Source organism: Tachysurus fulvidraco, chromosome 9, assembly GCF_022655615.1.
Source record: "Tachysurus fulvidraco isolate hzauxx_2018 chromosome 9, HZAU_PFXX_2.0, whole genome shotgun sequence".
Lineage (NCBI taxonomy): Eukaryota > Metazoa > Chordata > Actinopteri > Siluriformes > Bagridae > Tachysurus > Tachysurus fulvidraco.
This window is the reverse complement of record NC_062526.1, coordinates 12573422-12588680: the sequence shown is the minus strand read 5'-3', so window position 1 is coordinate 12588680 and position 15259 is coordinate 12573422. Positions and strand designations below refer to the sequence as shown.

The 15259-nt window shown below is 39.7% G+C and overlaps 1 protein-coding gene across 2 annotated transcripts in view; it reads left to right on the top strand.

The window, feature by feature from the left end:
- The window catches only part of fam172a (family with sequence similarity 172 member A), a 175436-nt gene that overhangs the window by 80464 nt on the left and 79713 nt on the right, over window positions 1-15259 (top strand). For both annotated transcript variants that reach the window (XM_047818158.1, XM_047818159.1), the window contains exon 7: window positions 8761-8964. In XM_047818158.1, the coding sequence (XP_047674114.1) occupies window positions 8761-8964 (204 nt within the window). The remainder of the gene's footprint in view (window positions 1-8760; window positions 8965-15259) is intronic.

Below are 15259 nucleotides of genomic sequence, written 5' to 3'. Positions count from 1 at the left end.
GTCACCACAAATCAATACAAAAGTTTTTCCTACTGATTATCTTTATCCTCTGATGAAACATTTCTATTCGGAGGGGTGTGGCCTCTTCAGGATGACTCCGCCCACACGGACAGCGCACGAGGGCTCACTGAATGGTTTCATGAGCTGAAAAATGATTTGTGACATTTGAGATTTGTGCAACTAAATACCTCTGATCACTAAACCTGTCCTGGCCATAGCGCATGTTACAATTTGTCGCCTGTCAAATAGTCAAATGTTTTGAGTTATTTTACGCTCATCTGCCAGCTTTTGCAGGAAAGCTCACATTCCAGTCCCTCGAAAATAGTTAAGATCTCACAAATAAAAATTCCATGTAAAACTATTCCTATGGAAACACAGTGATGAGAAAAACACCTTGGAGACCACCAGCTTTTCTTTCAGCTCCGTTTCTCTCGGGTTGCAATAACAGAGCGGGGGTGAAGGGATTCCACTCTAACCTTTGACCCCAGGGGGTGGCCACAGTGAGCAGTGGTCACTAAGATTAATACCCCATAGGACACTCATTATTCTTACTCAGCCAGAGGTAGATTACAAGGGAATATGAAGTTTGGGACTACAAGCCCTTCTCGACTATCTGTGACCTTTTTAATCAGTTCCTAAATGTCTGCTTTAGTGATAAATCTCTTTTTATATCGAAGCGCTGACCTGCAGGATGGAGCATTCCATCACACCACTGAGACTATGTTATGGTGACCAAAAGTAAAGGCACGCAGGGTGGATTGGAGAGAGCAAACTATCCCACACCGAATGAAGTTACAAAATTACTTTACAGGTTACCAGCTGGACTGCTGGTGTGTGATCGAGTCTAATTCGTTGCTAAAAGGATTTGACAATTTGTGATTTATGTCTGGTCGTAAATCATTGCAGATATATTGTAAAAGCATTGTCAATTAGTGAGCCGCCACATCTTCAGGGTGAATGCAGTGTTTGTGTCTGTGTGGAACTTGCTGATGATTGAAAAATTCCCAGGATGTTTCTATACTTCTAAACTCAGGGATTTATTTATTATATTATTTATTTATATTATATTATATTTATTTATTTAGTTATTTGTTTGTTTGTTTGTTTGTTTGTTTGTTTGTCTGGGTTTTTTATTATTATTTACTTATTCATATTTATCTATTTATATATGAAACATTTTTTATCTGCTTGTTTGTTTATGCCATGAATTACTAGGTAATTGTCAAAAAAGTAAAATAATTCAGGCTAATGAACACACTAGTCGTGTAACTGTATGAGGTTAAAATACTTTACCTCATAACAGTCAGTGAAATTCCCCAGCATAATTACCCATTAAAAAAAATATTTTTTTTTTGACTTTTAGCTCCCTATAAACGCCGCCATCCTCCTTCCCATTTTGTAGCATACAGTGATTTATATATGAAGCGGTTAGACAAGAATATCAGGGGGCAGCTATCATTCCATGATCTATATCCTCCATTCCCCTCATTAAAAATGTATGTGCATGCTGAAGGGGAACAATATAGAAATATAAATCATATCGCTAAAGGCATGTGAAAAGGCTCTCCGAATTATTTATTTTTGGCTTTCTCCTACGTGTGTTTTCTCTCACTCCATTGTTTCTATTGTCTTACCTGGCCAGAGGGCTGCTGAACAGGGAAGTGCGGGTTGAGCTTTACCTGCTTTTATACCCACCCATGGCATGGCCTGAGCTCTTTGCTATGGATTGTTTCATTTTGAAATGAATGAATGAATGAATGAATGAATTAATAAATAAATAAATAACTATCGGGGTCAAATGTGTAATTGTCAGTTATGTAATTAATCTGTTTATATTAATCTATACTATTAAGAATACAAGATTTTGAGATTATTCACAAAATCGCCTGAGCAATAGGCACATGACCTGCTTTGGCCAATCATAAGCAGCCACATATCAGCAGTGTGCTATGTAACGTCATCACATGACCAGACAGCCACAACTAGAACGCAGCTAGCACTGAAATCACTCTGAATATCAGCTCTACGTTCGAAATTGTAGCACGTCTTTGATGGTAAAACCATCATCTAACCAAAGTAAAATTTGTGTTTAGATATTTGACTTGCATATTTGATCCACAGACATTTGAGTAATTATCCTTAATTGGTATCTTTAATTGCAATTGTACTGTAATTTTGTCAGAATCACCTACAAAATGTTCAGTGCTAATATATATTGAATTGTTTTTTTTTCCCTTTGGTAGTCTAGCTGTACTCATTGGATGTCTTATCAGATGACCCTAGCGTATGGGTCACTTAGTAGATCCTTATCATGATCTTTTAGCCCAGTCCACTTCATCCATCAGTGGAAAGGGACTACCAGGGGAGCAGCACTGATCACAGATCAGAGTGTTGTAGCATTCTCAGCACTGATGTGTGTATGAAAAGTCTCATATACTCAGAGCTGAGACTTATAAATGATGTCACCAGTGGCTTTGGAGTAAATGAATTTACTGAGCAGACTGTCTTTGTACTGTCTGATTATAGTGTGTGTGTGTGTGTGTGTGTGTGTGTGTGTGTGTGTGTGTGTGTGTGTGTGTGTGTGTGTGTGTGTGGTGTTGATGTTAACAACACATCATGTGTACCATTTATTGTATATAGCTCATCGATCAGTCGCAGTAAGTTTCCTGCTCAGTTAGGTGTGTGTGTTGTGTGTGTGTGTGTGTGTGTGTGTGTGTGTGTGTGTGTGTTTGTGTCAGGCAGCTGCATGGAATGCATTTTTGTTTGTGTCAGTATTAGGAGTGTAGTGGTAAATGGCATTTCCCCTGCGCTCACAGTCACTTCCTCCTGAGCGATTGACATGTTGCCCTCCTGTAAAAAGTTGACAAATGATTTCTGTAACATTTACTTACACAATCGATAGCTCTGACAAATTCCACCTGCGCTGTGATTAATGCTATAGCAGCCTCTCTCGCCATCCTTCTCTCTCACTCTCCTCAACCTCCAGGGGCTGCCGTGCACACTCCTAGCCGTGTGTGTGTGTGTGTGTGTGTGTGTGTGTGTGTGTGTGTGTGTGTGTGTGTGTGTGTGTGTGTGTGGAGCCCTCTGGATGTTTGTGCATTGTGTGTGGTTTTTCAGCAGCTTTATTAAGCAGTAACTGCTGTTATAGTAACACGGAGGATGTGTTAAATGGAAAAAAAAAAAAAAGTGGAAGTGTTTTGTGGAAGTTGGTTTGGAACAGTTGTGTAGCGTCTCTGCTTAACCTTAACACACGTAAATTACAGCCTATCTGTCAATGTCACACAGCACTAGGGTCTCTTAATGCTGTGAAGTAAACAACCTTGTCTGTTTGTGTGAATGCAAACACACATCTGCGTGCTTTATTTGTGTTTTATTTTATTGTATTCTCTCTTTTCTGTCTTTCTTGCCTGTGTTTGTGTAATTTGGATTTCGGAGGCAGGAGTAATAGGGTTAAGGTTTATGGAGGAGGTCATTATTCTTTTCTTTCTTTTTTCTTTTCTTTTTTTTTCTTAAAAAAAATAATAAATTCTTTAACTCTCCCTCCCCCAAAAGTCTTCATAGTGCTTACGATGTATACGTTCTCTAAAGAGCTGTAATGTATTATACTGACTTTTTTTTATTACCCGAGTTTCAAGGAAAAATGTTTCTTCATTATTTTCTCAGTACACAGAAACTTCTCTCTTATCATTTTTTCCTAAAGTCTGCGCTGATCATGTGGTTTTACGCTCGCAAAGCTTGATACAGTTATTACATGATAACACCTAAATGCTTGTGTTTACACTAGTCAGGGTTATTTAAGGTCATTCACTTTATAGCATTGAAGTGTAGATTGACATAAATGTGTAATTTTTGTGTAGGGTTTATTCTTATTGGTTAGCTGGTTAGCTTAGATGTATATGGTTTAATTACTAGTTTAGTTCCACATTAAATCAGCAAATCTCTATTTTTGTCACCCAAAAACAAGCAACATTTTTTAAGAGTCAGAATAATTCTTTGTACATCAATATATTACCATCTATAGGGTGATACTACGTGTTTAATGTATGCGCTCCTTTGTAAGATGTAGATATTTGAAATGTCACAAAATATAGTTGGATAAAATGGAAATCCTTAATGACAGTGTGCACTCAAGCTGGCATGGACTTCACAAGATTATGATCCATGTTAGATCGACTCCATCGGCATGTGGAGATCAGACTCACCGGAAGTCCTTCTGTACAAAACAGTTAACACACTCAACATCTGCTTACATTTAAATAGAGAGCAAGAAATAGTAAAATAAATAAATAAATAAATAAATAAAATCTCGAATTCTCAGTTGTCATGATGTTGAGCATTTCCTTTCTGTTTTGGTTTTTTTAATATTCAAAATTTTAAAACTTTATTTCCAGTTATAAATTCATAACCAAAATCTGATATATGCCTCGACTTGGAAACCACTGTATTAATACATTTATTTATTAATAATTCACAATGAGACTGACAGAGGGACAGATGGATGGATATATAGACTGACAGAGATATTTTGCCTTATTTGGGCTCATGGCATTACAAAAAAAAACAAAGCTGTTAGGCTCTAGACATGTGTATGTGTCATCTCGTAGTAATATGCGAGGCTTAAGCGAATACCTGCAGTATGAACACAGTATGAATAAAGCCCTCTGCAGATCCTCTATCCCCACTTCCTCCACCAATCAGATTGCTCCGTCCTCGCTGACTCCTGCTTTGTGATTGGTTAGCCCGTCCAGCCCTGAGCTTACAAAGAGATGACAGGCAGTGGTAAAGCAGGACGCGCAGGCGCAGGAGGCCAGGCTGAGGCTTTGTGGTAATGGAAGGTCAGCGTGTTGCTCGAGACGTCCTCCACCAGCTTTGATCACGCTCCCATATTCTCTCTCAGACACACTGTATAGGCTACACACGCACAAACACATACAGATGTGTGCAAGAGTAAAAATTACATGCAAGCATGCACATATTCACACACACACACGGTCCTGACCGCTATCGGGCATGCTTTGTACCTGACAAGTACCGTCCTCTCTGTCTGACCCGAAGCAGTACGAGCCTCTCTCTTCATCAGAGAACTATAGAGGAAGGGTGGGAAAACGACAGAGAGCCTCTCTCCCTCGCTCTCTCGCTTCAAAGCCAAACAAAGAGCCGCAAATAGCTAAACCACTGGGTTGTCTGTCAGCGTGCTGCTGAAGACCCAATATTATTGTAAGCACGTCTCCTTTCAACAGGACTGACTGAGGAATCGGACAGCTCGGCTCTGCTGTAAGCTAAATTTATTAGTGCTGCCTGTAAACGGACTGATTTAGTGGACACACCATTATTACTGTATTTACTGTCCACACACACACACACACACACACACACACACACACACACACACACACACACACACACACACACACACGCACGCACGACGTAAACACTCAGGAAACAGGAATTTGCATGTCTTCATGAGTAGAATTCAGGTAGATTTTTTTTTTGTCGTATGGTAAATATTAATGGATCATATTAAAATGACACAGTTGTTTCTTTGTTTGTTTCTTTGTTTATATTATGTATATCATCACCACTTTGTGAAACAATGACCAACTGCATATTTTATTAAAAATCATAAAGTGGCTATAAATAAAAAAAGTGGCTGCAGAATAAACCTAGACAGTTTTACCAAGACACAGACCAGACATTCTTAGGATATTATTATTATTATTATTATTATTATTATTATTATTATTATTATTATTATTATTATTATTATTATTATTATTATTATTATTATTATTGTTGTTGTTGTTGTTGTTGTTGTTGTTGTTGTTAGTAGTATTATTTTTTGCTGATTTTTAGATTTTTTTCTTTCTCTTTATTCTTGAATTATTTTATCATTATATTTTAATAATTTTTTTCTTAACCTTTTAAAAATCATTGTTTCAGTAGAATTTTAAATGTAGCTCTACTGCATTTTTTGTTGTTCATTTTATTGTTAAAATTCAAATCTGTTCGAGATGCATTTTAATTGATGTTATAACGTCTAATCCTTCTGCCTCAAAAATAAGCCTAAATCATTCTTTGTTCATTTTCTGACCTGAAACTTTTTAACCATTGTTTTACACTCATATATTTTTTGTCAGATATTGTGGATGTTAGTTCGAGTGTCACGGCGCTGTCAGTCGGGGAGATGAAGGCGCATGGCAGTGGCGGCAACGGCGGCCATTGTGGCTGTGTGTGAAGGGAGTCAGCTAGTTTGAGACAGACAGACAAAAGAACACTTAAGAGGGCATCCAGTGGTGGGTTACTGAGGTCTGAACCCTACTGAGGGGCCATGGTGACCCAGACAGACCGTTGGCCCAGAGGCCAGGACTGCTTACTCTGCCCCATGAGGAGGTGCCAACCTGGGGCACGGGGGCATGGGAAGAGCCAGACATCCGATCCAGCCACTCAACAGACCGAGGCATAGAATTTCACAGATAAGCTCCCTCGCTGTCGCATTTTATATATACACACAGATCAGTGGCTAGGAAAAGCTTCTCTACATATATATTATCACCAAGATATGGAGAGATTTGTAGAGGAAACTTCATTTATTGCTCAGAAAAGTGATTATGTATTAAAATAAAATAATTCTAAATATGGTTTTTAAAATGTTAAAACAAAAAATGTATTTATTTATGTATTACCACATAAATGGGACATTTCTCCCAGAAATTCACATTTAATTGGGGGAAAAAAAAGAAAAAAGGTTGCAGTTCCTAGCGAGCACTGATAAGCCCGAGAGACGCCATTCACACCTGTGCTCTGTGGTTTGTGAGCTCTAATCAGAGAACGCAGGAGCGAGGCTCGATCTTCTCCTAGATTTAACCCGGGGAAAGGAGCCATTAGAGATACAGCCAGAGAGAGAGAGAGAGAAAGAGAAAGGCCTGTCTTACTTTCCTAGTCATTTATCTCGCCTGCCACCAGTGGGCAGTGACACTAAACTCCACTCACGCTGTCTCACCACTGCGTGCAACCACAAAGCCTAACTGCTCCTGGCCAGCGTCTCTGTCCTCAACCAGAAAGTTGTCAGGGAAAGAAAAATCTCTCTGAATATACAAACTCTCATGTGTGGTAACGACCACAAGGTTTTTATTTTGGTACCAAAGCTAAATGGATTAAAACTTCCTTTTCTTTTCCTTTTTTTATTTTTTTAATGAAATGGGAATTAAAGTGATTACCAAATTCATTTAGCTGTATATACACTAATTCTAGTTATTAATTACTGCAGATTATTATTATTATTATTATTATTATTATTATTATTATTATTATTATTATTATTATTATTATTAACAAAAATAATAATAATAATAATAATATTAATACATTTTATAGCAGTTTATTTGTGATCTTCCTTTTTTTTTCCTTATCAGGTTTAAATTTGATTGAGCACTTTTAATCTGTAAAAACTGTAATCTTTTATTAGGATTTTTGTTGGCTTTATGAGCTTTATTAGCTGTAATTACTTCTTCCACTTTATTAGTTGCAGTGGCACGGCAGGCAGAGCAGGAGGGCAGCCACAGTTGATTTGTATTGATTAGAATGCGAAAGTGCTTCATCTGCACTACATCACGAGATCTAATTATGATTGCAAGATATCGACAGATGCTTAATTTTTAATTAGCCTGTTGAAAATGACACTTGCTTTGTTGGTGCTTGCGTTGCAACATAATTCATTTAAATTTGAAACGGGGGCACGCGTGACCCCCAGGAGCAAGTGTAATAGTGTTTATTGACATGGGTTTTTATTTTGATCAGATTTGTGTTTAGTTATATTTATGGGCTAAAATTTGACACACATTTTTTATCAGTTCAGCTACAACATTGTACCAAAGAAGCTTTCAATGAGAAACCAAATTTTCTGTTCTTAAACTGCACTTTTTAGAAATACATTTCTGTTTGTAAAATGTGTTAAAACTTTCTTTTTTTTTTTTTTTTAAGCACAGTGTTGTGTAAAAAGACTATTAGGTAACTCTAACACACAAAAACATCTCTCTGCTTTCACAGAGTTTCCCTGACCATAAAAATGTCCGATTTCCTTTGCAGCGACCGTGAAGTGACATTTTGTTCTGAACATGTTTTGACAGTGCCATGCAATCGTACATGGATGTCTAATCCATAGCTAATGTTTGTATCATTTAATTAGCTATTTTTAAATAGTGTGCTGAGTCTATGGCTGTTTATGCATTTCACTTTGTAACGTATTCCTGGATGCATTATGTTAAAATGTCGCAAAACGAATGCTTTAGATTCAGCAGGTCTTCCTGGAAATTTACTGAGGCTTTTAATGGAGGTTTTTCAAGTTTAAAAAATAAGGCACATATCTGGTTTGTTGTAGACAAAGTCATTTTATTAAGCACAAGCAGAATTAAAAACATAATGGACACCAAGCAGAGAGATTTTAATAGAAGTTTTTTGTTTTGTTTTTTTTTTATAGAAAAACACTAAACACACACTAGTCCTGAATTTGTTGCTCCTTGGCTTCCTAAAACTAATTTTTTCCCCTCTCTCTCTCTCTCTCTCTCTCTCTCTCTCTCTCTCTCTCTCTCTCTCTCTCTCTCTCTCTCTCAGATCTCCGGCCTGTCTCTTTGCCCCTCTGTCTGGTTTCAGCTCTGGCAACCATGTCACTCCCTGGATACCTCTCTGTATTATTTGCACACACAGGCACGCACACAGCATTGTTCCTGCCTGTTAATTTGTTTGTTTGTGTTTGTGTCTCAGGAGGGCTACGGCGTGATCGTGCTGAACCCCAACGAGAACGCTCTGGAGGTGGAGAAGGTCAGGGATCCGTCTGCTGACGCGTGGGACGAACCGGCAGAGAAACGCGAGCGCAAGGAAGAGTGCGAGGGAAAGCAAAAGAAAGACGGGCACGAGAAGTACCGCAACCCACAGAAGGAGCGCGAGACCAAGCGCATCCCGATCCGGGTGAGTGAAAGGAGATGTGGGAGAGAAGGAGAGGGAAGGGAGGGGAGGGGGGGTGGAAGCGAGAGAGAGAGATGGAGGGTGAAGTAGAGGGTAAGACAGGGTTTAGTGGATTTGAGCGAGAGGGCCACACGGGTGTGCGGTCAGCCTCGCTGAGTTTGGCAGCATTCCAGTGTCTGTGTGTACAGAAAAGCCTTCTCTTTACTCTCACTTTTCACATATTCACTACCTCCCCAAAGCCCCCCCACCACCGCCCCACCCTGCTTTTCACTCGCTCACACATGCACGCATGGAATGAGAGAAATGATCCAGCCTTAGGTCTGTTTAAAACCGACAGCTTTAAAACACTTTTATTATTAAAACACTGCATTCAAATTTTAATTTGCTGCGAATATTTAGAAAATTTTATGCATCTGTCTGTCTATATCTATATGTATTTATTGCCATATAGTTTTATACTAAATGGAAATTAGCAGCCGCATAAACAGTGAAGGTGAAACCAAATTCACAGACTTTATTTTATTTATATATTTATTTAGAATTTTTATCTTTGTTACTGCTATTTAGCAAAATCTTACATTTCCTAATCTACAGAGGATCCACAAACAAACAGTCTGTCTTCATAAAATTGTGTCCAATCCTACATTCCTATTTCCTGCATCCTGTTTCCTGTATACACCACTTCCAATAGCGCATGCCTTTGATAATGCCTGCTGGAAATGAAAGGCTTACAAGATTACATCTCAAGTCTTTTATTTTTGTTTTAATTAATTGCCGAATTGTTATTAATATATTATAAAAGGAAACATGGAGAAAAGTCAAGCATTAACCATCATACCGTTAAAACTATTCAAAAGTTTCATGCTAGACTGAAAGTACACAGAAAACATTAGAAGATGAATTTTCTTTTCACCCTCCAGTATGTAGATATTATAAAAATACAAATAATGCTTAAATTTAGATTTTTTTCAGGTTCTAATGGAAATTCAGCAGGCCTACTGTTTTACAAGATTGATATCCTGATGAAAAAGATATTATGTTTGCAAAGCAGCAAATGGACGAAATGAAACAGAATTGTATGGTGGCCAAGTATTCGGCATTGCTAAGCGCGCGCACACACACACACACACACACACACACAGCTGAATAGGTTGATCAGAGCCATATCCCCTGTAGCTGTTGACCATGAGATTCACTATCATTAAAATCCATAATTCCCCAACAGCGGCCCATCACATCTCTTATCTCTCTCTGCGGATACAACACTTAATCCTATACACCTATATACAGTACACACACACACACACCCTGGGCACTTTTTTTTTTACATGGATAACACCTGCCCAATCAAAGAGATAAACCAGCTCTGAAGTAATTCAGCATAGTGGTCCGACAAAAGAAGAGGAAAAGAAAAAAAAAATCTGTTGGCAGATCGCTAACGCTTTGTTTCACTGATGTCCGCTCTACACGTCTACATGTGTGTGTTACCGGCGTGACACACGAGCGCCGTGTGAGCTGTCAACACACTTCCTGTACCACATCCAATGGTACCTTCACACGCACTGTTCTGAGAAGCATGATTATCCACGTTATTAACATCACATCGGATTCCGTACAGCTCGCTTTCTCACGCTCTGCAAACATGCGCTGCCGTGACGGCCTTCTTATCGCGTCAAAGTAACTTTGACGCCTTTCATTTATTTTAATGATTTCGATTTACATCAGGATTCAACTGTTGGGTTTTTTCTCTTTTTCCTCTTACACACACTGGAAAAGAAGGAGATGAGGAATTCTGTGAAGTAGCCATCAGAGAGTGTAAATCCTCGCACTTCAGACATTCTCACTTTGACGTAAGCGGTTCATCACAGCACTACGTTTGGAGAGCCGCACAGACGAGGGGAAAACACACCAGCCATATGAAGAGGACTCTCTTTCCGGTCCGGCTGATGTCTTCATGTGTAGGTGCAGGCGCAGGGACTGTGAGATAGAGAGAGCAGGAACGAGGTGTTACACTCTCAGAGGCACTGGAATGAACCCATAATAATGTCTTAATAAATATTTCAACTGGAATAGTTGAGGATTCATATAATGAGGTCTAGCTCAGTCTCTCCTCACCTCACTCCGTCTTGTCCCCAGAACCTTTTGCACTTTGTAATTCTACCAGCATGAGATCGTTAGAGCAGCACTAGCCAAGGTTTTCCCAATTCGACTTTCTCACATTAAGCGAGTCCGGCTTTCCTTTCCATGCACTTACATTATACATGCCTAGACAGGAGCAAAGGAACTAGAACAAGGACAGCGAGTGACTGTGTGTGTGTGTGTGTGTGTGTGTGTGTGTGTGTGTGTGTGTGTGTGTGTGTGTGTGTGTGTGTGTGTGTGTGTGTGTGTGTACAGTAAGATCAGATATGTTCACCTGAACAGAATTCCCACAGGAAACCTTTTAACAAAGTAAGTAGTATCCAGTTCAATTTTGAAAAATATTTGCTGGGAAACATTCAGCAAACAGTCACGCATCAGTTCTGGGACAGGCTGTTTTCACGTGGCTGTATCATTTAAGCGCCTTTTGCATGGCTGAAAATGTGTTAATTAGTTTTTTTACTCTACGTTTGCCAAGTATTTCTGCTTATTTTGCTTATAGTTTATCAAGTATTTTTGCTTATTGTGCTTGTTAGTTGCATGGAGTTTTAGAATCAGGGATCAGGTTTAGATTGAGACTCAGTGCTCGCTCTGTTGTAGTGGTTGCTCTACAAATTCTTAAAATCTGAACTGTTTTCTTTTTTCAATACAACATAATGTTTCAGTCCACACCAATTCCGTGAGGCACAGAAATCACACTTGTGTAAATGGTCCAGAGCATAAATCCCATTGTTTCCCATTTCTTTTGCACTCTATACTGTTTAAAATCATTTACGACTATGTTTTAAATTGTGTGTTCTGTAGCTGCAGAGGTTTTAAATGCTAATTATAGTTATTACACGAACACGTGTAACCACTCTGGACATGCTCTGTACACCAACACTTTATTTAGAATACAAATACAGATAGAAACAGGAGGTGCAGAATCTGGTTGGGACTAAAGGTGTGTAACAGGAGACTAAGGCCATAAAGTTACACAGGCAAGTTTTCATGTGGGTGAATTACGAAGCTCACGGGACAAGAATATATTTTATAAAGATTCAGTTATTCATCCTTAGTAACTGCCTTTTCAGGCTTGCAATGGTTTTAAATATGGCTTTATATTTGTCATTAATTTTGGAAGTAAACAAAAACTTTTTTGCATATTGCAGGAAGGTACAAAATAACTATAGGAGAGGGATGAAAAAAACACCATGAGAAAAATCTTTAGTTTCTAGGAACGGAGTGGTTTAAATACAAATGCAGGAAGATTTGGATCTTAAACCACAGATATCGAGAGCAGCATTGCTTTAAAAATTAATGCACATTTTGACTGTTTCTATCTTTCATTTTAAATGAGCTGTATGGTGAGAACACCTGAACTAAGAAAGTACAGAAATAAGCTTTTCAGATAAAATGAAGATGTACTAACAACACCCACTAGCACAAGTACACGTAACATCAGACATGCATTCATTCCTTAAACAGGCCCTGACACTCGTTCTTCTTCGTGTCCTGAAACATATCAGACACCTTTCCAGACTGTTGCCTATGTCTATAAACACTGTGCTCATATCACTTTGGCTCCCAGCTTAAAGGCGTGTTTGTATTTGTGAGTCCACATGTGTGTTTTTCTCTCTTCTCCACCCATTCTCTCATGCCCTAGAGTAGTGGGCGGGTCTGGCCCACTCTCATTCTCTAGAACTTTTTAATCTTTTCTAGCGGTATTGTACCAGGCTCAGGCTCCTCTCCTCCCCTCCTTGACTTCCTGCTGAGTTGCAGACCACCTGCACGTCGCTCTTCTCAGCCCGGGGAGCCTGTTCCTGCCCACAGTTGAGTTGATTAATACGCTTCCTTACCCTCGTTAAGGAGCCCTTAACTGCCTTTAGCACTCTTACTTTTTGCTCCCCCCCGGGGTTCATAGTGTCGAAGCCCCCAAGCCTGCATAATCTCCTAGCACTCTTAAAAGATCACAGCCCCAACGGCCCACGTCTAGTGTCTCTGGAGAGGCCGAGTGGACGAGGGAGCCGGGGAGAGGGAGAGGCGGGGCCTCAATACACAAGGTTTTTTGGGAGTTCACTTTACTCTGAATTTGAGGCCTAATCCAGTTACCTATTTTCTGTCAGCCAAGCGAAGGAATAGCAGGAACAAAACCCACATTGAAGGCTTAAGAAGCTTCCAAAGATTTCATTCAGGCCTAACCAGGACAGGCTTAGGGCCCGAGCCCCTGAGGGAAAAGAGCCGTTTTTCTAAATGACTAGAATATTTTTTTTCTCTCACTTTTTTTCTTTTGGATTTCTTATTGTTGCTTTTTGTTCTGAGACAGAGACAGAGAGACGGAGAAAAAGAGTGAGGGCATTGAGAAGCAGCAGCTTGCGCTGAGCGGCGTTCCTCTTTTTTTCTTCTCTCCGCACTCTCTCTGTCGCTTCGTTTATTCATTTCTTAAGTGCCTGCAGAACTTTAAGTGTCAGATCCTTGCAGTGGTGGCATGAGTTTATTGAACGCTTTGAGTACATGGCTTCGCTCTGTTTCTCTTTTGTACATCATCTAGACAATGTTTTACTTCTCTTGTATAAGGTCAATGGCCTGATTTAGACCATTTATTTGCATCATTTTACAACTCCCAGGCCTGGTTTATGTCAAGAGTAAGGATTTGGGTACGAAAATATTTGGGAAGTGTGTGTTCCAGTTAAGAAATAGACATTTTAAATTGTCATGACAGGGGAAGAAGAAAGATCTTGATAGAAAATAACAATTTGATGTCCTGGAAAACCAAAGATTTAGCACAGTGTATATGTCTGAAATTAATAAAAATATTGCAATATTTGTAATAAATGTAATAGATGTGTATGCATAAGAAGATATGCTATAATGTATGATGTAGTACTTATTTATAAGTTATTAAAAAAAAGCTCCCATTCCACTAAAGTCTAAACTTATACATCGATTAGCTAAACTACACGCCAAGTAAAAGCTCCATTGTCTTTGCCAGTCCCATGTTTTAGTTTTGTTTAATAGACTAAGAATAAAAACTCGAATAGCCTAATAGCCCGGGCTACTGATTTATCCACAACGTTGTGTCCCATTGCTGAAAATTAAATCGCTTAACTTAAGTAAATGAATGAAGAATACAGTGCCAGTGGAAACATGTTGGTTCACTTGAACCCCTGCCTTTAACATGGCCTCTAAATCCCCCTCAACAATCCCACTGCATGAGGAAGTCAGTGGTGAGAGTGTTGATTTGGAGTCAGCATCAGTCCAAGGTGACACGCAGACCGGGGTAGTGGATAATGTTCACACAGCATGTACCCAACAGCCGCCTCTGTCTCCTCAGGATCGCCATCCATTATTTATCCCTTGTTTTTCCTACTCATATATTCCTCGCGGGAGCATCGGAATCCGTGTTTTGGAGATGTTCTGCTCCCCTATGCCTGCCTCGTACACGACTAACCTGCACGTCTTTGAGATAAGACCCGGTCTGGGTTGAGCTGTCAGGAGGAGGCGATATGTATTCCAACTGGCTATTGCATCACCTTGAAGCTGTCTTTGTTCACATCTCTCCAGGACACTTCTTAAAGCCCCAAGCACGGGTGAACTTTGGCCTCCGAGACCTTGTTTGTGACCTTATTGCAAGGACATGCATGCTGACTGGACTGGGCTTAATTAAACCTATGAACTTATGACATGGCCAATGCAAGGGTCAATAGCTAAAGTCCATGGGTGCTCACCTGTTTAACCCAGACGCTCATGGCCGTAGATGTACTTATTCAGTTTGTGAGTATATCTGGTAATATTGATTTATGGAAACTGTATGTACAAAAGAAAAGGAGAATCTGGCACCATCGTATAGCTCAGACTGTACGTGGGTGGTTATGCCGGAGAAAGTTCACGCATGTGTGTAGTGTTGTTTTGGCGTGCAGACCTGTCATCGTCTGAGTGCATGTCTTTCTCTGAAGCTGTGCATTTACACTTGTTCCAAGGGACGAGGCCTTCTCTCAGATGTCTGCTCCCAATCTTCCTGTCAGGTCAACCTTAAACACATCCAATCTGCTGCGAGGACCCGAAGCCAGGCCCCTCACAGCAGGCCTTTCCTCCAAACGTCTCACACAAGTGGCTGCTCGCTCACCTCGCCTGCGTCAATTAAACCCAAGCAGTAATTTAATCTGACAATCACAGGCTTGGC